General features: G+C 34.9%; 1 protein-coding gene across 4 annotated transcripts in view; it reads right to left on the bottom strand.

Moving 5' to 3' along the window:
• Positions 1-286: 286 nt before the first annotated feature.
• The window catches only part of LOC136035483 (cilia- and flagella-associated protein 251-like), an 80,613-nt gene continuing 53,222 nt past the window's right edge, over positions 287-27,677 (bottom strand). For all 4 annotated transcript variants that reach the window (XM_065717299.1, XM_065717300.1, XM_065717301.1 and 1 more), the window contains exons 4-6: positions 24,050-24,255; positions 22,074-22,259; positions 287-2,562 (exon numbers count right to left, since the gene is read on the bottom strand). In XM_065717299.1, coding sequence (XP_065573371.1) covers positions 1,207-2,562; positions 22,074-22,259; positions 24,050-24,255 — 1,748 coding nt within the window. In that variant the 3' untranslated portion in view covers positions 287-1,206. The remainder of the gene's footprint in view (positions 2,563-22,073; positions 22,260-24,049; positions 24,256-27,677) is intronic.

Below are 27,677 nucleotides of genomic sequence, written 5' to 3' on the forward strand. Positions count from 1 at the left end.
AGGTTGTCAGAAGTGCGCATCTTCGATATATAACACGCAGGTACGTTTGTTAAGTTGGCTATTTTAACGAAATGTAAAGGGGGTATTGAACTAAATCGATAGAAACTATGTACATCCGGGTTGTCAAAAGGGTGTACCTGCAATATCTCAAGAAAAGCTAAGGGATTTAAGTTGAAACTTTCAGGGCGAGATAATTGGGATAGTTGATTGATAGATGCATATACTCAAGGCTGTAACAAAATGGTGGTCAGAATGGCCTCAAACCTATAGACGACCAAAGATAATGCAGATTTTCAATCCATTTATTTGAATAATATTTGTAATATCCATCCATCCAAAGTTCTATTGAACAATTGCTATTATATATGTTGCAATTTTTTTTTTCAAATATATATAAATAGCAATCAAAATCTTAGTTCTTATGAATAAAAATCGAAAATAGCTTTACAGACATTCCTTTAATTAATCAATTAAAACATATGTCAATTAAGAATGAACGGAAAATAGTTTAAAAACTCTCAACAAAAGTAGTATTTCAAAGATAACTAGAGAGCTACATTAGACTTGTGAAGGAAGAGGAATACAGTCAAGGAGTAATTCAAGCGTAAAACGAAATTATATCACAATCAATAACAAAATGAAAGCCAAAACAAAAAAAAATTACATTAAATAATCTAGTCAAACTTAAAACAAACATGAACTGCCTATGCCTTCTAAAGGTCAGAGCGTCATTTGCGGTTTATTGAAACTTAATTATATTTGAAGCGTTTTCTCTTTTATAATGTTAATAAATACAATGCTGCTGAGACCTTTAGGAATAAATATTAAAATATTTCGGAAAACGAATCAGTATATATGTTTTGAAAATTATTTTACGGAAAATGTTTTTTTTTATTTAATTATTTTAAAAAGATCTAATACAACGAATGAGTGATGAGCAGGACGAGAGACTGTCTATAATGGACAGTCATAACAAAGTCCAAGTTTTCATTAAAATGAGTTTTATTTAAACAAATAGGAATGAACTAAATTAGTTTCAAGCTTACAACAAACATTACTTAAACCAAAAGTAAAATTCCGACATTTAAGTGAGTAAACGAATTTAGTTTAACAATTGACCTTTGAAGATTAGAGAGTATATGTGATTCCACATTTGAAATCTCTTTAAAATTTCTAAGGACTTTAAGAATCTAAAAATAGGTGTAACTACGATGCTGTACTTCCCTCGGCATTTGTTTTTTCATCAGTCTGGCTTTCAGTTTTATCAGTGTTGATATATCCAGATTGATCAGATGTATTTTCAATTTCATTCTGAATGACTTGTTCATTATCATTCATCTTAATTTCTTCTTCTTGTAACGTTCCTGCTTCTAGCTCTTCTGCTATTTCACCACTTTCATAAATGAAGCTCTCTTGTCCAGTTTCTTCAACACTGTTTGCTTCTCCTAAATTTGATAAATTTCTCCCATCTTGTGTTTCTTCTATCTTTGAAATAGTGTTTACATGACAATCGACTTCTTCCATATCGGTGTGTGTTTGTATATCTATTTTCTCATATTCTTGTTCTTTCATAGGTACCAGTTCTTTAACTATGTTTTCTTTTTCCAAAATTATTCCAGTCTCTGAGAGCATCTCAATTAGACCATCAGCGTTTTCTTCAACATTTTCTATAGTACTTTCTTTATTCTCCAGAAATGCATTGTTTCTAACATCATCTGTGCAAATATTTACTTTTTCTTTTTCTTCATCAGCTTCAGTATAATCTGTTATGTTTCCATTTTCTTGATTAGCTCCTGTCAGTACCTCTTCACGTTTTTCGTCTTCGGTTTCAATAAGGTTTTCAGGGGGTTGTTCTTCGTCAATAAAACCGTCTTTATCTATTTCTTTTAATCCTTTTATATTGTCTTCACTTGAATCAGCATTTGAAATTTCTTCTTGAAAATTTGCATCGTCTTTGACTGGACCTTCAATAGTTCCTTCAGTTTTTGCGTTGGCTGCTTCTTTTGAAGTTTTTTCAATTATCCCTTCAGAGGTTTCTTTTCCATTTTCGTGAGAGGTGCTTTTCGTATATTCTTCCTGTCTTTCTTTGACGTCCTCTTCTGAGACTATATCCTCATCAAAGTCTTCTTCATATTTCTCTTCGTGTTCCTGGGTCATATATTCTTCCTCAATTCTGGGGTCCTTCAGGTCTTGTGATGCAATCACAACAGATTTATTTACACCCTTCTCAGTTCCTTCACCATCCCTATTTACTGAAAAGTCAGTATTTTCCTTGCAAGTTTCCTGCTTTTTGATCTTTTCTTCTCGTTGTTCTTGTGAAGAAGATAAAATACCATCACTTTCGCTGTTCCAATCCTTAGTCTGAGTCTTCTTTTTTTCTGGAGTATCTTCAAAAGCTGGATTGCCTTCCTCTCGTTTGTCTTCCACAATCGAAGATTGTGTCAAATCATCTTGAACATTGTTATGAATGTTTTGATTGGTCTCCAAGTCTGCTTCTGCATTTTGGGGGAACAGAACTTGCTCGGCTAAAGGAGTCAAGGGAGTTGATGCCGTTGACTTGTTCTAAAAATAAAAGTAAAATACATATTTTAAATTTTTGAAAGCTACCTTGTCCGCACATCAGCTTGGTCGGAGGGAGTGAACCGGAAAACCTCAGTGTAAAAGATTTTTTGGAGAATTTTGTAATGATTAAACTTATTAAAATTTAATGATTAATTTTAAGTTGAGTATGATTGGACAGCACGACACACTCATCATGAGAGGTCGTGGCAATATGTTAAGCTTCTGGTGCCCCCAAGACCGTTGAGAGGACGAACGTCTTCAGATCTTTCCAAACTTTTTTTTTATCAGAAACTTGGCAAACTTGCCGTCTATTGTGACAGGGAATATTTGTAAATCTGAGGCATTGAAGCCAAGAGCTGCAGACAATATTTTTTTTGTGACCACTAAATATGATTTTGTTTTCTGGTTTTATACTACAATGTACCTTTTCTTGAACATTTTAGCAGCAGATCCTTTTTGATGCTTAATTTTCTATTAAGTCAAAAAATGAAGTCGTATCAAGTTCTAAAATAAATTATGTGCTATGGCGACCCCCATTCCATTTTAGAACGCTATATGTCGATTAATAAATTGGAATAAGAAATAAACACAGGACATTTTTATCTGTAAAGAAAAACAAACCCAAAAACATACAAATTGACCACCAGTACTAAAGGGAAGCTCTGGCTTGTCGCAAAGAAATGTTGGGTTCAATTTCCATGCCAGCAATGATTTTTTTATTTTTTTATGACGAAACTTGTAAAATTTTAGTTTTTGAAAATCCAAAAATAATTCGTGAACATTGGCTGGTTTGGTAAAGTCGTAGCTAAACAAAATATACCCCAAAGAAGATTGGGGGAGGGTGATGAAACGTCAAGAAGGGATATTCACACAATAGTTTTTGCAATTTTTGAGCCTGAGGTGTATATAACACAGTTTACTGCATTGATGAGCTTGCTGACATAACGCCCATCAAAATCGCTACCCCTTTTACCGTTCTCTTCAATTTTGAGGGGTGATTGTAAGTTTTCTTGTTGGGAAGAAATTTCCTCCGATTAACATCCCTATGTAATCCATGTTAAACTCTAAAAGAGTCCCGAATAATGGGAGAAGGATAGTCACGCTTCATAAGAAATTCTAAACTCTTAAATTAAGTGTATTACAGGAACTTAAGGGAGTATTTTGACCCTATGAGTCTTGCAGAAATCTCAACCTATGAATGAGCTTTCTGAGCTTCAAACGCAGCCCGACCCAGCAGCCTAATGTGAAAATTTAATTTATATGGAAGCTAAAAGCCTTCATCCTCCTTAAATTAAGTCTCAAACTGATTTTGAACGAAAACCTGGCTGCTTACAAAGACCACTTGTGTTTTTTGAAAAAACTAAAAAACAGCAGAAATTATTCCGTATATGAAGAGGTTGCCCTCCTCTTCAATGCCTTACTCTTTGCGCTAAAATTGGACTGTTTTTCGAAATTTTTTTAAGAACGACTCTTGAAACACAAAAGGTGATTAATTAGAAAAAGAAGCTTTTTAAAAGTGGTAAAAATAAAACGTACGGTTAACTAAAAAACGCCTAGGCCAATTGAAAGAATTCTTGATCAGTGAAAAACAGGCAAAATCCTAAGTATATTTTAAAATATATATGAAAAAATCATGAATTTTAAGAAAGCTAAGATCGAAGTCTACTGCTCAGTGTATTTATATTTTCTTCGCTCATCTTCATCTGAACAGACAAATACGATTTTTCTCCTTACAGAGATTGAGGCGCACTATTGCTTCATGTCAAAACATTGGAAAGCTGACGCTGGAGGTCCCGTTTCTCCTTGCGTTTATGATTTTAATCATATTTCGCCATAACAGACAAGTAAAGCTATTTTCCTAACAAGGGACGTAGGAAGTTATCAAATTTCTAAGACTCAACAAAATTAATAATTTGAATTTTGTATTTATTTTTACGAGTTTCAAAAAGTGCACAGTTCACAAACAAATTCGCTATAAGAGAAACAAAACAAAATTAATAACAAGGAAGCTCTTACTGCAATACTGCAGATTAAATATTTAGAACATGGTTCAAAGTTATAATTGTTTAGTAAAACTGAAGTAGTTTCTTCGGTATCTTGCCCGGGTCCGATTGTATCTAGGCGGTCCCATGATACGTAAAGGTATCTAAAAACAGGTATTTTGATTACTAATTTTGGTCTCATTGTAATCAATCAAATAATATAAGTGATATGATAGCGCCCCCATATGTTCAAGGCACCAGTTACTTGCTAAGACTGTTATTCTTGGAAGACTTCTGTTCTGCTAGCGTAACGGTTTTTCTGCGCAACGGTTTTTCTTTAATGTTGTTCGCTACAGTATTTCAAAATAACTAGGAAGACAAGTTTTCTTTAATAATACACATATTCTTATTTATATTTATAGAGAAGAAAATAGAATAAAAGTCTCTAATGCTTATTAAAATCCATCCCCCGGTTTTGCGGGCCATAAAATTAAAGTAATATAAATTCAAATACGTTTCCAAAGGAAATTACTGATGTTTCCCTACTGTAAGTGGAGGTAGATGGTAATATGCCATCTATTTTATTTATTGGTTTTCGAAGAGACCAGATTCTGAATTAGCAAGCTGGAAACGCAAGGTTAATGAGCATTAATAAATATATCCAAAGGATATATTTATTTATTTGGATTTATTTTTAATAAATAAATCCAAAGGAGCATTGGCCTCGATACCAAAGATCAAACTTTAGTTAGACCATAATTTAAAATGTAAACAACTTATATTAGATGGCGAAGAGAGTGGAAAACTTACAAGAGTCAGATTTTTGGTCATTTGACCAAAAATCTAAATCATTTGGTCATTTGAAAGTTAAGAATTAAAGCTACTAGCGCAGTTCCGTAGCATCAGGAGGCTATATGAAAAAAGCAGGGAATCCAAAAATATTGGAGAATCGATATAATTTATTTGTTGTTTTGCAAAATTAAAGCTAAAATATCTTCCTAAATGGTATCAGTTGATTTATATTCTGTTCTAAGATTTATCTTACGTCGCAATTAAGTCCGCAGAAATTAGGCCTAAGTTATCTTAAAAAAGTCTTGACATATTAAGTAGTCTATTTGACGTTAGGCTGGCACGTCCTCTTGGTGGCGCAGCCACGAGTCCCCCCTCCCCAAATTTCTGAAATTTCTGGGTAGTTCGTAGTCAGAATATCAAATAAAATTAGATTTGATCACCCCTCTCTTCCCGAATTCTCGTTTTTATTCCTCCCCAAAAAAGCAGTCCTAGAGTCCGCTGGTGGCAGAAATCTTTATTTTTACTCTCCCTCCCCCTAAACTTTCAACTATCTGAAAAGACAAGTATATAGTTTAGGGTAGCTTAATAGATGAATAAATCGTGAAATGTCTGATAGCATTGATGATATTTATTTATAACAATGGCGCTAATTTCCGCTCTTATAAGTTTTCCATACTATTTGATCGAAACCTTAACAGGAAGCTAGGATTATGCTACACCTATTTCAGACTAAAAGGCAATGACTCAATACCTCAATAATGACTATTACTACGGACGGACTTACCAAATCGAATCGAGGCTTGTACCAGAAAGTACCCACCCTCCATTACACAACAATATGTAGCCAAGACTACCAATTCTTTTAAAGTTTGAAAAGACCAAACTACCTAGCGCTAACTTTATTAGCAGCATAACGCAAAATCACATAATGTATCGTAACAGATTAATAAATGTGTATGCAATGCTTATGATTTCGCTTGTGAATCTACAAATCTTCATTTTAGCAGGCGTTTTTAAAGTGCAGTCAACACTTTTAATATGAAAAATGATCTAATCTAGTGCAGGCTTATATAATTTTATGCATCTGATATTACATTCTCATTTTTTGTTTAATTAAAATGTATGTACATAGTTACATGCGTTTCTCATACTTAAACGTCAATTGTGTGACTACGCACTCTTAAAGTAGGGCCCTCTGTCCAATTCTCTGCTTGAATCTCGACATTGGTCCTATAATTTACCTCAATTGTGTATTTTCTAACTTCTATTTTCGAATCCCCCCAACTCTCTTGGATTTAAAAAGATTACGTAAGAATTTTGAATACCCTCACGTGTTTGAACTTTCTCTTTAGCTTTTTATGCTTTTACACAGTTTATTGTACTTATTTGTAAAAAAAACTTAAAAAGCTGTTGCTTTTTATATAACATGTTCCCTCCCCCCAGTTTCACTTGCCCAAAAAAGCTCGTTTGTATGCACCTGTTCAACCGAAAATAATCCAAAATAAGTTGATTAAATGTTGTTGGTTTTTTTTTCGAGTCAACTTTCCTTAACTTACTTTTTTTTAATTTTTAGTTTTCCCTTAGCCTTTGAAAAAAGGATATTTTTATGGATCATTAGTTTCAAATTCTGGCAAAACACAGTAAATTTTGTCAAGCCAAAATGATCAAGCGACGTCGCTATGTAAGTTCCTAGACCTAATAGTGAAGTTCTTTTAAGTTTTCCTAGCAAAAGAATCTCTTAGAAAAAAAAACACACGGCTTAAAAGAATGGGACTATATTATATCTTTACAAGTGAATCAACACAAGTAAATAAAAACGAAGCAATTACTTATTTTTGACGCAATACTAGAGAACCTCTTTGAGAGACAAACGCGAAGGAAAAAGTAGCCAAAATGAAAATACTTTTATCAGCGATATTCAGCAGATTATAAGCGAAATAAATTGCGATACCAAGGTGCCAAATCCAAATTTGGTTCCTGTCAGAGCCTTAAAGTGTGTTTCATACTTTAAAATGACAAAGCGACGTTGCTCTGGGAATTCCGGCTATAAAGCAAAATACCCTAAGCTCCTCCTAGTAAATTTAAATATCTAAAAACATTCAAACTTCTTTAGATACCTATTTGAAAAAGATTTGAAAAGGACTGAAAAAGATATAAATATTTTCACTGGTGCACCTCAAGAACACTTATTTGAAAGTAAATTTTACACGATGGGCCCTGAACCGAGACACAAGTAAAAATGCAGCCATCAGCAGGAAGACACTTTTATCAAGTGCCTTTATATACAGGTGCCAAATCAAACTTTGACTCCTGTCAGAATCTTAAAGTATGTTTCAAAACCAGAACGAAGAAACGATTTCACATCGGAAGTATTAAAACTTAATCTTCCCTGAAACTAAATATGAACTGTAAATTTTGTCGAGTAAAATGACTAAACAACGTCGTGCTGCGGATTCCGTCAAGTATATTAGATTGAAAGCAAAACAACTACCTATGTAAGAATAAAATAACTATTCAGTAAGTTTAACTATCTAAGAAAACATTCATGTTTTATTTTACACACCTGCCTAAAATGGTACGAAAAATAAATTTTAACAAGTGTATAAAAAGGAAGCAATTACTTATTTTAAACACAATTTTGTAGGTGGGAAGGACGAATTTTTGTCTATAATCCAAGACCAAAGTGAACCCTACATTCGGCAACATGAACACACTTTGAAAGTCAGATACCACTACGAGCTTAGCCTTTAAATGCGGTTAAGACACAAATCGAAGAAGCAGTTTCATACACCGAAAGCTTTAATAGTTGATCTTTCTTTAACCTACATTTTTACAGAAGACAGTAATTTCTCTCAAGGAAAATGACCAAGCTACGTGGCTCTGTGAATTCTGGCTGGTGTATCACATTGAAAGCAAAATTCCTTGGACTTTTTATAGTAAAGTTTTGCTACCTAAAAACATTCACATTTTATTTTAAACACCAATCTAAAAAAGGCTATCTAATGTATGCGATTGCTAGTGCATAATAAGGAAGATTTAACTTAATGTAGGCGCGATTTTCCCGCCCAGAGAAGTAAATTTCTCATTTCTGATGTGAAAAAGAAACAGGTTGGATACTAGCCCAAACTTTTTCATCAGGCCAAATGAAATCCAGTGATCGATAAAAAATTTGCCTCTAGCTTTTGTATAATTTAAGACCCAACCATGGGTGGGCCAATAAGTGATCTAAATTACAAAACTAAAACAACACGGAAGGACAATGATTAAATTAAAAACACACTATTCCATTGAAATTGAAAAGTCTTCACTTTTACACCATCATAGCTTTTATCTCTCAGTGTGAATAGTCACATGGCTGTGCAGCTCAAAGAACAAAACTGGCTTCACTTTGCATTTCCGTCTTCACTCATTGGTGGATTTGGTGACATTGGAGGTGCAGGACTCTGAACAACATGCAAAAGACAAAGTTGTGAGGTAGGTAGCAGTGAAGTTAAAAAGCTACAAAGTGTGCAGTACAAACGTTATACTTAGCCATAAAGATAAAATATGAAATGTCTTACACAGTGGCGTCAGTTCATGAGAATATAGGGGTTAGGGGGAACGTATTTTCCAATTTCTATTGAGAGTCAATTTTTTAAAATATGTTGCGAGTTTTTTGAAGATATTTGTAAAGTTGGTTTACTTCTCAAATTCATGAAATCCAAGCTCCAATTATATCCACAATTTACTCAGGTAATATTTTGAACTGTTAGAGCATTTCATTGTCAATTGTTATTAGCAATTTTTATTAGCATACAGCTATCAATTGCTATTAGCAATTTTTCGTAAGGTGATGGAAACACGGCATAAAGTATAACTAAACATTTGGAAATTACTGGATATTATGTATCGTAATTAATGGATATAACCTACTGTAATACTAACTAAACACTACAGCGGCACCTATGGTTAAGGGTGTATAAAAATCTTAGAAAATAAAGATTAAATAGAAATAAAATTCTTAATAAAAATTAAAAAAAACAACCTCCACAGGCAAGTACACAGTTTTGGTAGCAACGAACCTCAAATAAAAAGAAAAAAAGAGACATGGGTGAAAAATCAGCGAAAAAATCAGCATTACAAAACAGCTGAAGAAGGTATAGCTCCCTTTGCTGGTGTAGCTGTCTTTGGGAATCAACAGATTTTAATCCTTCAATTTTTATAGATAGATAGATAGATAGATAATTTTATTCACCCACTCGATACAAAACCACAAATGGCACGAATGGAGTACAAAGAAGAAAAGAAAAAAAAAAACAAAAAAAAAAAAAAAAAAAAAAAACAAACACTTAACTGCACAAACAAAAACAAACGTTACGATACACCGCCAATAAATAAAAACATTATTACAAAAACTCACTAAGGACGAATTGCAATTGCCAGACTACTAGGCCCAAGCGACCCCAAAAATTCAGAACGACGTTTCGTCACAGCAGCAATCGGATCTGTGATACCGAACCTTGCAGACATCTTGGAATTTTTAACCCACGGTGGGGTATTTAAAAGAAACTTTGCATATTTGTAAAAAAGTGATCGAAGGTTTCTTTTATCACTAACACTAAATATATGCCAAAACGGTGATAAAGCCAGAAAGTGTGGGATCACCAGTGCATTATATAGCCTAGCTCGAATTTGTCGATTATATTTCGCTTTAGTTGAAGATAGCGCCCCGTAAGCCTTACGTGCCTTTTCTGCGAAATTACTTATTTGGCGAGCACGTGTAGATGCCATGTTATGACCTATAGGCATTCCTAAGTACATTATGGAGTCAGACAGTGGAACCTCTTGAGCACCAAATTTGACAGCAAGATCTATACAATCTGCATTTCTCCTATTGAAAGCAACAATCTCGCTTTTACTTGCATTAAAAGATAGGCCTATCTCTCTATAAGCATCATCTAGAATCTGAAAATTTTCTTCAATACGAGACAAACATCTACTTAAATTAAAAATATCATCTGCGTAATTAAGTAATGTTACATCCAAACCTCGGAAAATGCAGCTCATTTGCACTAACTTTTGGGCCTCGAGAACACTATTATTATACAACCGGGGTGACGAAATTGCACCCTGCCTAATGCCCTTTCTAACCGGAATAGCATTTGGTAATACAATCGGCCCGTTAGGAGACGGGACTTTAACTTGGACTCGAAGCTTCTTATACATATCCCGAAAAGGCAAAATAACCGATCGGTCCACACCACGTTTATGAGCAGACACTAATAACTGGGGATGTATCCCAGAATCAAAAGCACGTCTAACATCGTGACTCGCTAGAATAAGGGATTCATTCAGTTCATCAGCTTCTATTAATATATTAGCAAGAATATAATGGACGTGCTCGCGACCAACACCTTTTTTAAATCCGAACTGATTATCGGGGGTAGAACATTGAAAAGCAATATGATCTATAACTAGCAATTCCATAAGCTTACATAAAACCGGCGAAACAGTTATAGGGCGGTAAGATACGCATTCAGACGGATTTTTCCCTTTTTTCAAAATAGGTGTAATTACTCCAGTACCAAAAACGTCGGGAACGAGACCAGAATTAAAGATAATTTGGAATAGAAGCTCTAAATGACTCAGGAGACCAGCAGTACCATGTACAAGATGCAACCCACACAACTTGTCGACACCTTTCGATTGTTTCTTTTTTAATTTTGAAATTGCACGAATCAGATTAGGAACAGTTACTATGTAGCCAACACCAGAACTAGGCAATTCCATGAACTTATCAAGTTCGACTTCATATTTATCTTCAAGATCTTGTTCGGGTGGAGAGAACTCAGAAGTAAAGTGGGACACCCAATCTTGCTCAGAGATCACAGGCTCAACACTATTCTGATCACCATTACGTTTAAGAAATCTCCACACAGCATTTGGGTCATTACTTATCAATTGACTATGTTGATCGATCACTTCACATTTATGCTTAGACAAAATCTTGGCAAATCTGCGTTTGCTGAACAGCCGAACTTCATTTACAACACCTGATTTCGGACGACCACACTCGTTCCAGAGCCTAAGCCAAAATTTTGCACGACCACATGCTTCACTTAGAGCAGGGTTTTCGGACCACTTTGGAATTTCCGTTCCCACTCGGACTTTACGAATGGGGACCGCAGCGGCCTCGGCAGATAACAGTGCGTGAGATATTTCACTACAGTAGATGTTTAGTAGCAGCTGTTTCTCTTCATCTTGAATACATACACTCTGCTGTAGTAATTGGAACGGCACTTTAATCTTTGTGAGAATCTCATCCAATACGTAATGATAAGTAGCCAGGTCAATTTTACTCCAATTAGTTTTGATTTTCCACTTCTTTTCATTAGTTGGGGGGTTAGGAGAGGCAGGAATTACTCGAAAAGTGTTTATAATTGGAAAGTGATCAGACGCGCTTACGCTCAGATCTACGTGCGAATTGCCGCAAGCTGGAGATTGGATGGAACTTAACATGAAGTCGAGAGATGAAGTCGAGCCTGAGTTATGGATATAAGTAAAACACAGATCATTGTTAGCAAGACGAAGACCGTCACAGGAAGATAGGAGGATCTGTGCTCGAGCGTTAGACTCATCAGTCAAGTCACAGTTCACGTCACCAGCGACTATACATTCAAGGCCCTGGCTAGAACAGCTGCCCACCGAACTCGATAGCTTACTGCAGGCTTCACTAAATTTTTTTTCTGATTTACTGTCTCTGTAGTCTGTTGGCATGTACACAGAGTGGATAACAGTTTTGTGCACCTTAACAGCAACAAAAAAGTCTGAAGATTTATACAGAATGGGATTTAACCTGCTGCTAACAAGAATGGCGATTCCACCGGACGGCCTTCCCCTGCCCGATGACTTTGCAGGAGTAGCAAATACTTTGACGCCATCGTTTAGCTCAAGCAGACTAACGGCTTGATTCGAGAGGAAGTGTTCCTGCACACAGAGTACATCGTTATAACATAGCAATCCTTCTAACAGTGGCATTTTATCAACCACTCCACCATTTAAGTTCCATGAAACAACCCGTATAGAATCACCGATCATTGTTTAGAAATTAGCTTCTGAGCTACTGGACATTGGAAGCTGTAGCACGGGTGTCGAGAAGAACCACACAGAGCGCATTTGGGGGCATTTTGGCATGGATTGTCCCGAGAGCTGGAATGATCTCCACCGCACTTTGAACATTTCGGGGGATCTACACAAGATTTTGCTGCATGTCCGTAGGACTGACAGTTGTAGCACTGCATCGGTAAGAATTTAAATTCTGTAATGGGTAGTCGCTCGTAACCAAAAATGGGCGGAGAGTTCATTGCGTTAAAGAGATGAGCTTTGCTTTCAAACTGTAATTTGAATGACCGAGTACTACCAATTTGTACGGCCTTAACACAGTTCGGTACAACTGAGCGCAGTTCGTCATCTGAAGTTTCAGTGGGAACGTGGCGGATTATTCCGAAGAAAGCGGGAGTTTTTACTTTAACACTTATAGTTGAGTCACTTTTACCCACTGCCTCAGCCAGGGACTCGGCAGCATTCTTGTTGTTCAAGACTACTCTCCATTCAGATTTCCTAGGTTTCAGCTCCACAATGTTCGAACTAGTATCACCACATACTCTGTCCAAATAGGATTTCCGAGCGCTAGGGTTCGAAAGATCTTTCGGGGGATTCTTCAAAACAACCGCATATGACAGTTTCGACATGATCGTGTTGGTTTCTGCCGCAGGCATAGCAGAGACAGAAGGAGAGGGATTAGAATCCACGTAACTATCGAACTTAGCACACAATTCGTTTACTTTCCGGGTTAGGGTAGCCGTCACTTCTCCCGGGATTATCGGAACTTCATCAGGTTCGAAAATCACAAACCGCGGCAACGAGATATTTTTATCTTCACAAACCCGAAATACTTTTAATATGTCCAGGATATCATCGGTGTTCTTCGATCGCGCAGTAACACGTGTGGTAATTCCTGCTAGGGGCCACAATAACTCCTTCGCCATTGCAATTGCTTCCTCTGAGAAAAACTCGACTGCTTTTTTCGCTATATCCTCCGAGCGATTACCAGCTTTTATCGCACGGAAAGCATAATTCAGTAACGCATTCCAAACCAATTTCTCATTACTCCCCATCGCAACAGCCACGTCACAATCCGTAATGCAAAATCAAAGTCCGAGGGGAGGAGCCAGTTCAATAAACTACGACGTAATACAGAGCTATTTAAGCTAATAAGCGAGGGAAGCGTAGTTTCTTGCTACCTGATCCCCGCAGTTTAAGGGAGTCACACTCCCGGCAGGTACAACGGCCCTTGCGACAAGAAACTCCCCTCTTCTGCTCGCTTATTAGTAAAATTTAATAATATGAACGCACTCTAGAATCCGCTATTAAGAATTATTATAGATGACGCTGTTTTGCTTCCAAGCAAAGAGCATAAATTAGTAACAATATTATAAGGCAACTCCAGTTAAATAAATCTATTCTTCAACACAAATTATATGAGAAGAATTGAAAACTATGCTTCCTTACTGTTCCTGGGATCACAGATTCCAAATCGAGCACAACCTTGGTTAAAGAATCAAACTATTTCCATATAAATTTAACATATTCAAACTTAGTAATTTATTTGCTTCCACTGTTTAGAAAGTTACTAAATCAATTGGTTTGATTTAGTTACAAAGGGTTGTGAAACTGAAGAAATCCCTTTGGATTATTTATTTTCACAATGCAGTATGGCGGCACTGGTAAAAATCTGGTACTGTCCTAAGACTCCTTAGTTTTGAAACAACAACTACCACTACTACTACAACTACCACTACTACTGCTGCTGCTACTACTGCTACCACTACTAATACTGCTAATAATTAACTGCAGCACGAGGCCAAAGAGGAGCCAATTCACGAAAATACTTATGGGTGGATAATTATCTTAAAAAATAAGGATTAAATCGAAATTCAATTCTTAATAAAAAAATAAGAAAAGCAAAGTCCACAGGCAAATATACAGTTTTTGGTAGCAACAAATCTCGAATAAAAAGAAAAAAGAGACGTGGGTGAAAAATCAGCGAAAAAGCAGATATTAGCAAACAGTTTAAGCAGATATAGCTTCCCTATACAGGTGTAGCTGTCTTTGGGAATCAACAGATTTTAATCCTTCAATTTTTATAGACACAAAGGGTTGTGAAACTCAACAAATCCGTTTCGATTATTTATTTTCACAATGCAGTATGGCGACACTGATAAAAATCTGGTACTGTCCTAAGACTCCTTAGTTTTGAAACAACAACTACCACTGCTACTACAACTACCACTACTACTGCTGCTGCTACTACTGCTACCACTACTAATAGGCTACTACTAATAATTCATTGCAGCACCAGGACACAGCGGAGTCAATTAACGACAATTTAGGGTAGGGGAGGGAGAAATATCCAATTTTAAAACCGGAGCAGCTTTGTTGCTTTTTTGAATTTTTCTTTTAATGTAAATACAAAAAAATCAATTTTTCAATAAAGATACGCCAAAATCTCTTTCCTAAAATCTCGGTCGGGGAGGGGGAAGGAATTAAGGGGGCAAATATCCTTACTGCCCCTCTCTGCAAATGACACCACTGGTTTTATTCCTCTTCAGGTTTAACATTTGGTGAAAACCAATTACTTTTAATTTGATTAGAAATTGACATTTTCTGACGTTTTCTGAAATTGACGATAACATCGGAGGCCTTGTAATCCAAGAGTGTCCTGTATCGATATATGCTCATTAAACCCTAAAGGGCCACAAACCTCAGTAATAAAAGCAAGGCTTATATTAGTTCTTTTCAGGATGTACGGCTTAGAGTTCTTCTTCTTCAAAAAAAGGCTTTGCTGAATCTGGTCCCAATTTAAAGTATGAATTGCAGAAGTAAAGTATACAAAAACTATGGCTGGGCAAAGAGAGAAGGTGCAAAAGTAATTGTTCCTATTTGAGCCATGCCTCACCCTAACCAATCTTGCTATCTTAAAACTAATTTTTGGTTTGGAGATTAATAGCAGTGTCTGCCTTTTGCTGCAACAATCAGCGAAGTAATTTCTAGTAATTAGAATAGTAATTTCTAGAGCTCCATAATAAATTTTTATTTTGTTTATTGTCTACTGGTGTTTCACACACGTTCCCTATTTTGGAACTCGGTGCCCACATAACTGGTTAGAACCTTAAATGTCCCTTAAATGTTCTGTCCCCTTAAATCCCTTAAATACAACCCTCACCCCCAAGCTCTGATAGTTTGTATCAGCCCCAAAAGCCTTGTGATATGATTTATGGACTATTTTCAATAAAAAGAGTGTCTCAAAATTTCTATTGAATGTTTTTCGGGAAAACACGACGCATGGGGAGAGAAAAGTGATACCCTCTGATTACTTTAACTTCTAAAAAGGGCAATAGTCGCCTCCGAAGTATATAGGACCATCCTTTCTATAAATACCTTATATGCCCCTAGGGCATAGCTCACAAACCCAGCTCTGAGAGCTGTAGGGCGCAAAGACATAATTTCTAGACATTTCAACTACGCTGAACAAAATGGCTATCTCAAAATTTGATAGAAAGTGCTTGGAGAAATGATGGGCGTGGGGGGGGGTATTCGCTCTCCAATCACTTTCAATTATTGAAAAGGGCACTAACCCTCTCAATTTCTAACCGAATGAGCCATTTTGAAGTTTCCACAACAACTCCTCCTATGCAAAGTGCCCTGGTCTAAAAAAAAAATAATAATAATAATGAATGAATGAATGGATTTAATACCGATCAATGGAAAACAGATGGGGCGCAAGAAAAGTAAAAAAAAAAAAAAAAAAAAAAAACAAAGGACACTAATTCATATGTGACAAACAAAGACACGGCAATCACAACATAATTCATTCTGCCAACATCGTTCTTTACTTAGATAACACTACTGTGAATTTTTGCGGGAGGGGGGGGGTATTTTCCGGGGAGTATTTACCACGAGGGGGGTATTTTCTGCGGGGCGATATTTCTCGGGGGTGTTTTACGTGAGGAGGTATTTACCGGGGGTGTTTTTCTGGGGAAGGGAAATTCCAAGGGGTATTTTCTAAGGGGGGAGTAAACGACGGCCAAAATTCTTAGATATACTCCACCAGTTTAGCCCTATAAAATATTCTATACAAGCCTTTTGCTTTAGACTAGTTTTAGCACTGTACTTCCCAATGAGATGCTAGATGGCAGTGATTTTTTAAAAATTAGAATTCAATCGAATACCGTGTATTTGTATGTATAAAACAATTTATATTACTAACGCTTTCTCTCTAAAGCTGCTACAATAATTCAGAATGAAGACTTAACAAACATAACCTTCTCTTTTTGTGGACACCAGATTGAGCCAGAGTGCTTGTGTAAGTAATTTTATTTGCAAAAGGCCAAGTGAAAAGGAGATTTTACTAATAGCTAGACTTAACTAGCGCCAACTTTACTAGATCAGAATTTTTGACAGGATTGGCAGAGAAAACACAAAACCTAATTTGTTCAAAGTAGCGATAGAAAAATCTCTGTATTAGTAAAATCTTATTGTCGTCTTTGTTGAAAAAAAAAAAAACTTTTTGCAATTACAAGTCAGAAAAGTAAATATAAATTAAAAAGCAATGTCATCCGTTATCTTATATTTGTTACAGAATATTCTTTCTAATATAATTTTTTAAGCCATATTGGCCTAACATAACAAAAAAAATCATATAAAAAATAAACCTCATTGTCGATCGTCTTTTCTTGATTTTTTTTATTTCCTCTCTATCCTCGCAAGAAAAAATCACTCACCATTGATAATCTATTATCAGACCCGTGTAAGGTAGATGATTTGTGTGAAGCCTGCCTAAGGTACTCTTTGTCATCAAAAATTTTTTTTTCGCCACCAGCAGGTTTGTGATCAATGTTGTCAAGTGAGCCAACTTTACTTTGAGCTTTCTCAGTGAAATCCAAGTGAACTGTTTCAATCTGTGAGTGCAAAATAAAGCAAGCGTGAGTGACGGTGCAGAAAGCAAAAAAATAAACCTAACTTCAATTAATTCTAAATAATCATAATAACTAATTTAGGCAGGAAGAACACCACAGAGAAAAGAAATATGAGACAGATGTCCAACATGACTACCCCATAATGTTAAAAATAGGGGTCAGATATAAACTTGCTCTGAAACTATTCTTTGTAATTGCATGACCATTTTTATCAAAAGAAAATAGTGTGACAATTTTTTATTTAACGATCGATTCATTAACAAATTAACTTATGTTTATCAACCAGTATTCACCAAGCGGTCAAAAATTAAAAAAGTTAGGTGCTTAAAAACAAATTATGATTATTTGATATGACTTTTAAGTATTTGATGCTTTTTAAGTATTTGATAAGTTTTATCTGGTAATTATTGATGTTTACCTCTCTGTTGAATTTAGTTTGTAATGATCAATGTTCAGAATATATTTGGTTTTAGCAGCCAAATTCATCAGAACTTTTTTAGAATAAAATAGTGCCAAATTTATTGGCTTTGAAAAAAAGTTCAATTGGACATCTGTATTATATACTTTTTATAAGTGGGATAGATGCCCACTCCCAATAGAACTGAAGTACGGTTTTGTTTTTAAGTTTATTTAAAAAAAAATTCTAGCCAGATATAAAGGCTACCAAGTCCACCAAAATGAATGGCAGCCCCGAATCACATGTCGTTTTTGGCAAATATCTATTTTAGTTGGTGTAGCGGAAATGGTTTGAAGTAATTAATCCAGACGAATGACCTTGGCAAAGCGTATTCCTTGGTAATCTGGTCATCGGTCTTCGTAGAAATGGCCCAGTTATCTTAATATTTCTTTTATTATAGCCCTAAAAGGACAAGTCAAACCTCATTTTTCGTATACCTTAAAGTTTAACATACGACAAAGTAGCCTATTATTGAAAAGAAGATAGCAGTCGAAGAATTGAAGCAATTGAAGAATGCAAAGAAAAAAAATTGAAAAAAATAAGCAATTTAAAAAGAAGAAAGATGGACGGTTTGATGGAACCAAATGGGACCTTATGTCGTTGTTTTCAGAAACCAAAAAAGTTTGGCAATGCTGCTCTAAAAGTATGGATGCTGATCTAATTTAATAAATACGAGCACTGGCCCTTTATTTTTATCTGATATCTCTATAATTTTTGCTTTTGATTTAACAGATATTAATATCCCAAGAAAAGTTGAATGCTTTACATGGAATATTTCCCCGAAATATTGTTCTAACTTTAAATGTTTTAACTTAAAATGCTGAATTCAAAATCTTGATTTTTTAAAATATCGACAAACATTATATAATATTGCATTTCCTTGAACGAAGAATTTTTACTTTTGGGTTCATCGCCTTGAATAAATATTTGCAAGGGGGCATTGACATCACAGCATCAGGATCATCCTCAGGACACCAGGATTTGACCTCTGGGATTCAAGACCTTGACTCTAAGACATGGAGTCTCGATGTCGGTGACAAAGTTTCAAGGGAAGAACAATGCGGTTTTAGAAAAGGTAGAGGATGTGTCAACCAAGTTTTCACTCTTAGGTTAATAATTGAGAAGTCCCTTCGTTGTCAAACAACTTTGGTCCTCAGTTTTATCGATTATGAGCAAGCTTTCGATTCTCTTGATAAAAGAGCGTTAATAAAGGTCTTATCGTTATATGGTATACCAGAACATTAAAGTGACTTGTGCTATGTACGAGAATAATACTGCTGCGGTTAAGGTAGGAAATGAGGTTAGCAACTGGTTTTGTATTAAATCAGGAGTTAAGCAGGATTGTGTTCTATCCCCTTTTATATGGATGATTTTGATGGACTTCGTCTTAAGGAGCACAGAAAAGGCAATTGGAGACCACGGAATCAACAGGAAAAACGCTCCTGGACTTAGATTATGCTGATGAATTAAGCATATTAGATGAGAGTGTGAGCAAAATAAATAAATTTTTAGAGATTTTGCGAGTTCAGGGTGCTAAAATAGGCTTGAAAATTAATGTTAAGAAGACTAAGTCACTAAGGCTAGGAATAAGTGAAGATGAACAGGTGACATTAGGTAACGAAAAGATTGATCAGGTTGGGAGCTTCAGTTACCTTGGTAGTACTATTTGTAAAGATGGTGGGAGCAGTGAAGATGTTGAAAGTAGAATAGGCTCAGGGTGTTTTTTCACAGTTAAAAAAAGTTTGGAAAAATAGAAAGATAAGTCTGCAAATCAAGATTAGAATATTGGAAGCTACAGTGATGACAGTGGTCAAATATGGCTCTGAAGCATGGGCGCTCCGAAAAGCAGATGAAAATTTACTAGATGTTTTCCAGAGAAATTACCTACGGATTGTTTTGGGTACCCGGCTGACTGACCGTATTTCAAACAGTAGGCTGTGCCAAAAATGTGGTTCAATCCCGCTTTCTAGGGCTATAATGAAAGAAAGGTTGAGATGGCTAGGCCACGTTCTACGGATGAAGGATGACAGATTACCGAAGATTGTCCTGTTTGGCCAACTGTCTGGGGCTACACGGAAAGCAGGTTGCCCTTGTCTGGGTTGGGAGGATGTCATAAATAAAGATTTAAATGAAATGGGAACTTCCTGGGAGGGTGCAAAGAGGGAGGTTTTAAATAGATTAGGTTGGAGGAGGAGCGTGCATAGCTGTGTTGGCGTCAGGCGGCTGGGTGCTGCAGTGAGTTGTTAGCAGTAATAATATTAATGGTTACCAATTCTATCCAGCAACTGATTAATCATTTTCAGATTAATCTTGGTATTATGGTGATTTTTTTTATTGTTAATATTTTGACAAATAAAACCACACTCTCGAAATGTTCACAGTTTTCAATGGAATATAAATGAAGTTAAAGTTGGCTATGGAAATTTTGAGAGAAAGGGAATAGGGCAGGTACCTTTAGTCTAATTTGAAAATCTTGTTTTGCCTCGAAATGCAAATAAATTTTTCTGTTTTGTTGCTGATGTTATGACAAATACAACACACAGCTCAAAATAAAGATTCTTTTCAGTAAAGCACACATGACACTCTGGACTTTAGAAGGCTTCGGGGCCTTAGTCCTACCGCCCTTTCTGGAGTTTTCTGTTGTTTCTAAGCTTGAATTGATTCATCATTTATGTTCAACTTGGTTCTCGTTTATTCATTGAAATTGATTTCTCTTCGTTTTAAGCTTAATTTTCGTTCTAATTTACTTCATTTTGGATAAACTACTTGCTTGGAAAAGTTAAAAAAAATATATTTTACTATTTTATAATTTTAGTACATTTTTTTTATTACTTTAATCTTAAGCGTCATTTTTGCATACGATGTGGGTTATAAAAGTTATCTAAAATAAAATTTGCTATGAAAAATATTGCTTAGGTCTCTAGCTTTCAGTTCTGGAGAAAGGTTTAGAAACCCTTATTCAATGCAAATACCTTGTTATTAAAAACTCCAATGTATTGAGAAAGATTGTTTAACTCCGTAGATTGCAGAGTATGCATGAAATGATTATTTTCGAAGTCAATTAGACTAAATTTACTGTTTTAATTTTTCTATGCGCCAGTGAGGAAGTAAATGATTTTACCCTGAATCAACGTTTTTAGAAACAAATATTTCAGACCAATAAAAATTAGGATTGAAAGAACAAGAAAAATTTGGTTATTGAATTAATTTTTAACAATTTGGCTATTGAATTCTGGTACTTAATTTTACGAACTGCTTTGACTGAATTCGTACTTAAGTATACTTAAACATGTTTTTTATGAAACACTTATTCAAGGCCAAGAAAGAAGGGAGATGCTTTGCAACAGAAGACCGGTAAATTACATTTAAAGCAACCATATATATTATTTTTCAATTTTTTCCTTTTATTTTTAAAGAAATTGAGCATTTAGCAGTTGATAGCTCCAAATGTGCTGGGGAAAAATTAAGGTAAATTTTGCACTTTTAAGTGTCTTCTTTTAATGTATACCTTCTAAAGTTTTGAAGAATCAAAAAACAGCTTCATTAAACCAAAGACAAGCATAAGTAAAAAAAAATGATAATATATGCTTAAGACGAACAGAAATAACTATCAATGTGTAAAAAAGACTGCAAAACACATCAGAATTTGTTCATATGAATTTTTATTTTTTTGGAACAGAAACAAAAATGTTACTTTACAATTTACCATCAATTTTATATTTTTCTCGTTCCACAAGTTATTTCTATGACATGTCTTGAGGAAAAACGATTGGCAGGCAAAAACCTCATCATTCCTCATTTTAACAGACCTCCCGCACAAATAATTGTGAAATCAATTTAAACCCACACCTTTCATTTCTAAACTATCTCATCCCTGCAATAGAATTTGAAAATCTAGTGTTAAATGCTTTCTTAAAATAAAAATACTGCTAGGAGGTTTCCATCATTTTCAAAACAATTATTTATAAAGTCAACATAATTGATATAAATTTCAATTTTTCTCCTTTTAAGGCAGTTTCTGAATTCAACTCCCAAATCTAGAAGTCTGGAGCCTGGTACAAATTTGGCTCAGAGTCATCTGAATCAGTAGAATCTGGCTCAAAGTTCTCTAGAAAATTTTACATTCCAAGGGGAAATTAAATGGAAAAATGATTGAGCGTGATCAAGCAAAACCCATAGCGTGCCTCAAAGAGCAATATGCTCTTTAATCTCAGTCTAAGAACCTCTTTTAAAACTAATATACCTTCCATGCGAATTATTTACCTTGACGGCACCTCCTCCAGGAACATGTTTTAGGTTCACAGTGGAGCCTACTTTCGATTTTGCTTTTTCTGAGAAATCCAGCTTCACAGTTTCGATTTTAATCTTTCCTCCTCCTGGTTTATGTTTAGTATTGTCAAGAGATCCAATCTTTGATTTTGCTTCCCATTTCAATTTCTGAGACACAATCTGAAAAAAATATTTAGATTGAGAGACAAAAGGACGTTTTCGGTCATTTTATGAAGCAATTTAATTTGTATCTTTTGCTCTGGGGTGAATAATTGAAGTAGGTGTCAGACGATGAAAAAATAGATATCATTTCTTTACGAAAATTCAGAGAATCTAAGCGGTTGACGATAAATAATTCTAAGGACCCAAACTTTACGAAGTGGACAGAACCATAGGAAGGAATCCCAATTTACTGCCAATATACATTAGACGTATCAGTAATTACCAGGAACTGCTTAGGGTATAAAGTTGAACTTTTAGGACATGGTGAGGTGACAGTTAAAGTAACCAAAAGACACTATATACACACAGCTACTCCAACTACTACTAATACTAGTATTATTGCTACTATTGAGGCTAATGTTATTAAGGTGAAAATTTCAGCTAATCAAAGCTAAATCAAAACACATTATGTGCGTGCTGCTAATTTTTAAGAAATGTTTAAGGGGATGTATAACTAACCAAAAGCTAAGACATACATATTTCTTTGTCGTACTTTCTCTTTGACATCCAAGCTTTGTATGCGGGGGGAATTTTTCTCGGAGAGAATTTTAGACGAGGGAACATTGTCAGCGAAAGGGAATTTTTCGGTTTTAAATATTGGTAAAAGAATACGCCTTGCACTGCATAACCATCCTACCTTTAAAATCAATTATCTCCATAGAATAAATTTAAAAATCAATTTCCTGTCCTTCAACTCGGACAAAAAAAAGATTTTGAGATAAATCGTTACTTGTGAACATCCTTGGATCTACAGATAATTTTTCAGTAACAAGAAGGTTGCTTCATTCTTAGTTTCCAATCCACTGCTACTACTAACAAGTCACAGCAGAACCAAGCCGCCTGAAGCCAACACAACTACGCACACTCCTCCTACATCCTAGTCTGTTCAAAGCCCCCCTCTTTATGCCCTCCCAAGAAGTTACCATCTCTCTCAAATCTATCCTTATGACTTCATCCTCACCCCCTTCGGGAACGAACTGCTTATTTTTGGGTCCAACACGGTTGCCTGACAAAGGTTGCCAGACATTTTCCTCAATATTGGGGAAAATGCCATCCTTCATTCGCAGAGCGTGTCTTAGCCATCTCAGCCTCTCTATCAATATAGCCCGTAGAAAGCGGGATTCAGCCAAATTTTTCGAAAAACTTGTTGTTTGAGAAAAGTTCAGTCAGTCTGATACCCATAAAACCCTGGCACGATCCAGTCATAATTTTTGCACCAACACTGAAATGGCTAAATGACTATTATTAGCTTACCACTGAACATCCTCTCCGGAATTCCTGTACCACCCGAACTACCATACCCATGTAAACCGTGAAGTGTTTCCAAAATAACAATAATGAAAATAAACTACCCTACAGCATATTTTCCAGTCGAAAACAGGGATATTTTCTGTATTTTCAGTCTGCTCTGGAAAGTGAAGGCCCGCTTATTTCTAGATGTATTTCTAGCTTGCAAATTCTCTAAGGAATTTTGGAATATATTTACTAGTTGTAACCGTGAGCCACTGCTAGGGATCGTTAAAAGAACCTCTCTTAGAAATGTTATGAGAGTTCGTAATTTTATTCTAGAAGGTGTGGGGCCCTTAGACATGATTTATTGATTTCAATGTCGTATAGGAGTTCAATATTGAGGAATAAATATTAAACATATTACACCTCCGATGTGTTTAAATTCTCAAAGGGTCAATCGAATTGAGGGAACCAAATACACCTGACCAACCAAATACAACTGAACAACCCATACTGACCTTTTTGTCACCCCCGCTTGGCTTGTAATTCTCATTTCTGGCTCCAATCCTAGGCTTTGCTTCAATCACAATTTTTCTAGACTCGATCTTGACATTTCCTCCACTTGGCTTATAAGACGTATTATTAAGTGACCCTATTTTGGATGTTACAACTTTAATGTTCGGTGAGGGTGCTGTGCCGACTTGGACTTTGTTCATAGGCAATTCTAGAAATCAAAATATATAGGTCAAACATGGTAGATTTGTTTCTTCAATGTTGTTAGTTAATTCGTTTCTCACTATACAAATGAGGATTGTTGCGCAAAAGTATAGATGCTACATGAAACTCTAAGTATAAAAATACAACACGTTAACTACAGAGGGAAATAGTTATACCACTAGGCTTCGTATTAATATTTATTTTTACTGTACTTGATGCCAAATATAAGTTATTTCCAGAGCGGAGATTGATAATAGGGCAAGTCTGTTTTAGAATGTACAATTTTATATACTATACCATTGACATATAGTTACCATTAATATATATATATATATATATATATATATATATATATATATATATATATATATATATATATATATATATATATATAGGCCTATATATATATATGTATATATATATATATATATATAGGCCTATATATATATATAAATATATATATATATATATATATATATATATATATATATATATATATATATATATATATATATATATAGGCCTATATATATATATATATATATATATATATATATATATATATATATATATATATATATATATATATATATATATATATATTTATACATATATATATATTTACATATATACTTACATATGTATTTATACATATATGTATGTATTTACATACATATATATTTATTGTATATTTATACATTCATAGGCCTATTATAACTGCAGATTTGTGAGGCTTTTTCCCAACTTTTCCCCCATCATTATTTTTACTTTAATTATTTTGTTGCGTAATTCAGCGACCAACCAAGTGTGCTTCATTGCACACACCCTCTAAAATATTTAAATTACACATTAGTATACTTATCGTAGTATTTCTTAGTTTTAAATCATGGGGTGCCAAAAGAGTAATTTTAAGTGAATTAAAAAATTCGGGCTTGAATTCAATCTTTTCTTCCTATTTAGTTTCCACTGAATCATAACTTTAACAGCGTTTATATTCTCTTGGGAGGCAATCGACAATTTCATCGTTAATTTTACTTACTTCTTTATTTAGTGGCACTAAGATAAAGTGTTCCTGCATTCAATTGTAAAGTTAATTTTACTTACTTCTTTATTTAGTGGCACTAAGATAAAGTGTTCCTGCATTCAATTGTAAAGTTACAGACGCTATTTTTTGGAAGACTTCTTTTGACGCTTTATAAGTCCAACTTAGAACAATTAAATGCAGAAATTCATGTGTACTTTTTCCTAAGTTCTCCTTATTTATGATTTTTTTTGGGGGGGATTTCGCATTATGTCATGTTGAGTTTTTTCCTGATTTCATAGAACTATAGCTTCAGTACGATCACCACTAAAAATAAACGTTAGTGTGCCAATCGCCAGAAAAATTATCATAATTTTCAAGCTATTTGGTTTCATACTCGTTGTCACCTGCCTTCTAAGACCGAATTCCGTTTTGCATTATTTTCGTTTGCGATTCAGATTGATTCTCGCTGTCGCTTGTCTCCTAGCCACTGATCTCGTTCCGTGCCATTTTCGTTCGCAATTCTGCATCAGAATAATTATCGTGTTATTCTTTAGTTCCACATCTTGAGGCGGTAAATCAACAATTTTAATTGAATTCAGAGATTCTGATGTAGATTCAAATCATCCTTCCTGTTTATCCTTCACAGAATCCTGACTGTTATAGAATTTATATTCTCATGAGAGACGACTGGTTATCTCTGAATTAATTTTACTTACTTCTTTTATAGCGGCGCCAGAATAACGCATTGCTTCATTCCATTGTCATTTTGATTACTTTGCAAATACTAACTTTTCAACTGACGATGCTCATTGCCGCATGTCTTCTAACCGCAGATTTATTTGTGCGCGTTTTTTGCTTGTGATCTTTTGTGGTCATCCCTGCCACTTGTCTTCTAGCCCAAGATGTCCGCGTACATCATTTTCACTTTCGATTTTATTTACGACATTTACGATTTCAAATGATTTTTCATCATTCATATGATTTTTTTTCTTCCAAAATTAAGGCTCTAAGAGAGAGGTTTATAGACTCCTTTTTCTCAGAGACCACTTTCAAATTTTGCTGGTTCCGTTGGGCCCCCTGCAGCAAAGTTTCTACCATAGTCCTAAAACTCGAGAAAAAAGGTAAAGATTAGATCCAATTATAGAATTTTTTGTTACGACTAAGTTCCAACTACAAATTGATATGTTTCTAAAAACGAAGTAAGAATTGATTGGCTAATTTATTAACTAATTATGCTGTGAGTGAAGTTAAGCAGTCAATAAAAAGTGTTCCATCCAACTTTAGCTTTTTTGACATCTACTCATAGCACAAAAAACAATGAATTAACGCTTATATTTTTAGGAACCACCTCATTTGGGTGGATGAAAAAATTTAGTCTTTAGACATTTTAGTCTTTTAGTCATTAGTAATTTTGTCTTTTAGTTTTACTGCTGATGATGAGCACTGTATATGTGTTCGAAATATCCATTTAAATAATTTTATATCTATTCACTGTCAATAAAAAGGTATCATCCCTATTTTGAACTGTTTTACTTTAATAACATTACTGCGGTTAAGGTAGGAAGTGAGTTTAGCGCTATTTCCTATTGAATCAGGACTAAAGCAGTACTGCCTGCTGTCTCCATTTACATGGATCATTTTGATTAACCTCGTCCAAGAAGCGCAGCAAAGGCTATGGAAGAATAATGAATGAAGTAAAAGTCTCCTACACTTAGAGTAAACTAGTTATTTGAGATGAAAATGTTGGGAAAGTGAATGAATTTTCAGAGGCTTTTAGAGTTCAGGATTCAAAAATAAGTTTAAAAATTAATGTTAAGAAGATTAAGTAACTAAGACTAAGAATAAGAGAAGCTGAAGAGGCGATGTTAGATAACTAGAAGATACAGTAAGTGGGTCGCTTCATTTTCCTAGGTAAGATTATTAATAGTGGCGGTGGGTGATAATGAAAATGTTAAAAGTAGAATTGCCAAGGCATGGGGTATTGTTTTGAATAGATCGGGATGGAGGAAGAGCACGCATGGCTGTGTTGGCCTCTGGCAGGTTGTTGCTCCAGAGAGTTATTAGTAGAAGCAGGCCTAGTAATTAATTTTATTACTTTAATTGAAAACCTGTCAAACAAAATTGAAAAAGACAGAGCAACAAATGGAAAAAAAAAACATTTACACTAGTATCTCGATCAAGATAGTGAAAAATTATAGCCTAGTGCGAGAAAAATGTTGAAAAAGCCAATTAAAATCAAATAAAAACGCCAAATCATAAACAAATGAAGGAATAAATAAGAACAAAATCAAAACGAAGCAAAATCAAGGACAAAATAAGAACAAAATATAACAAAGAAGTTAATACATGTGTACAGTATTAACATATTTTTACATAAATCAACCAAAAATATATCACCGCAATAA

The sequence above is a fragment of the Artemia franciscana genome, chromosome 14, assembly GCF_032884065.1.
Source record: "Artemia franciscana chromosome 14, ASM3288406v1, whole genome shotgun sequence".
NCBI lineage: Eukaryota > Metazoa > Arthropoda > Branchiopoda > Anostraca > Artemiidae > Artemia > Artemia franciscana.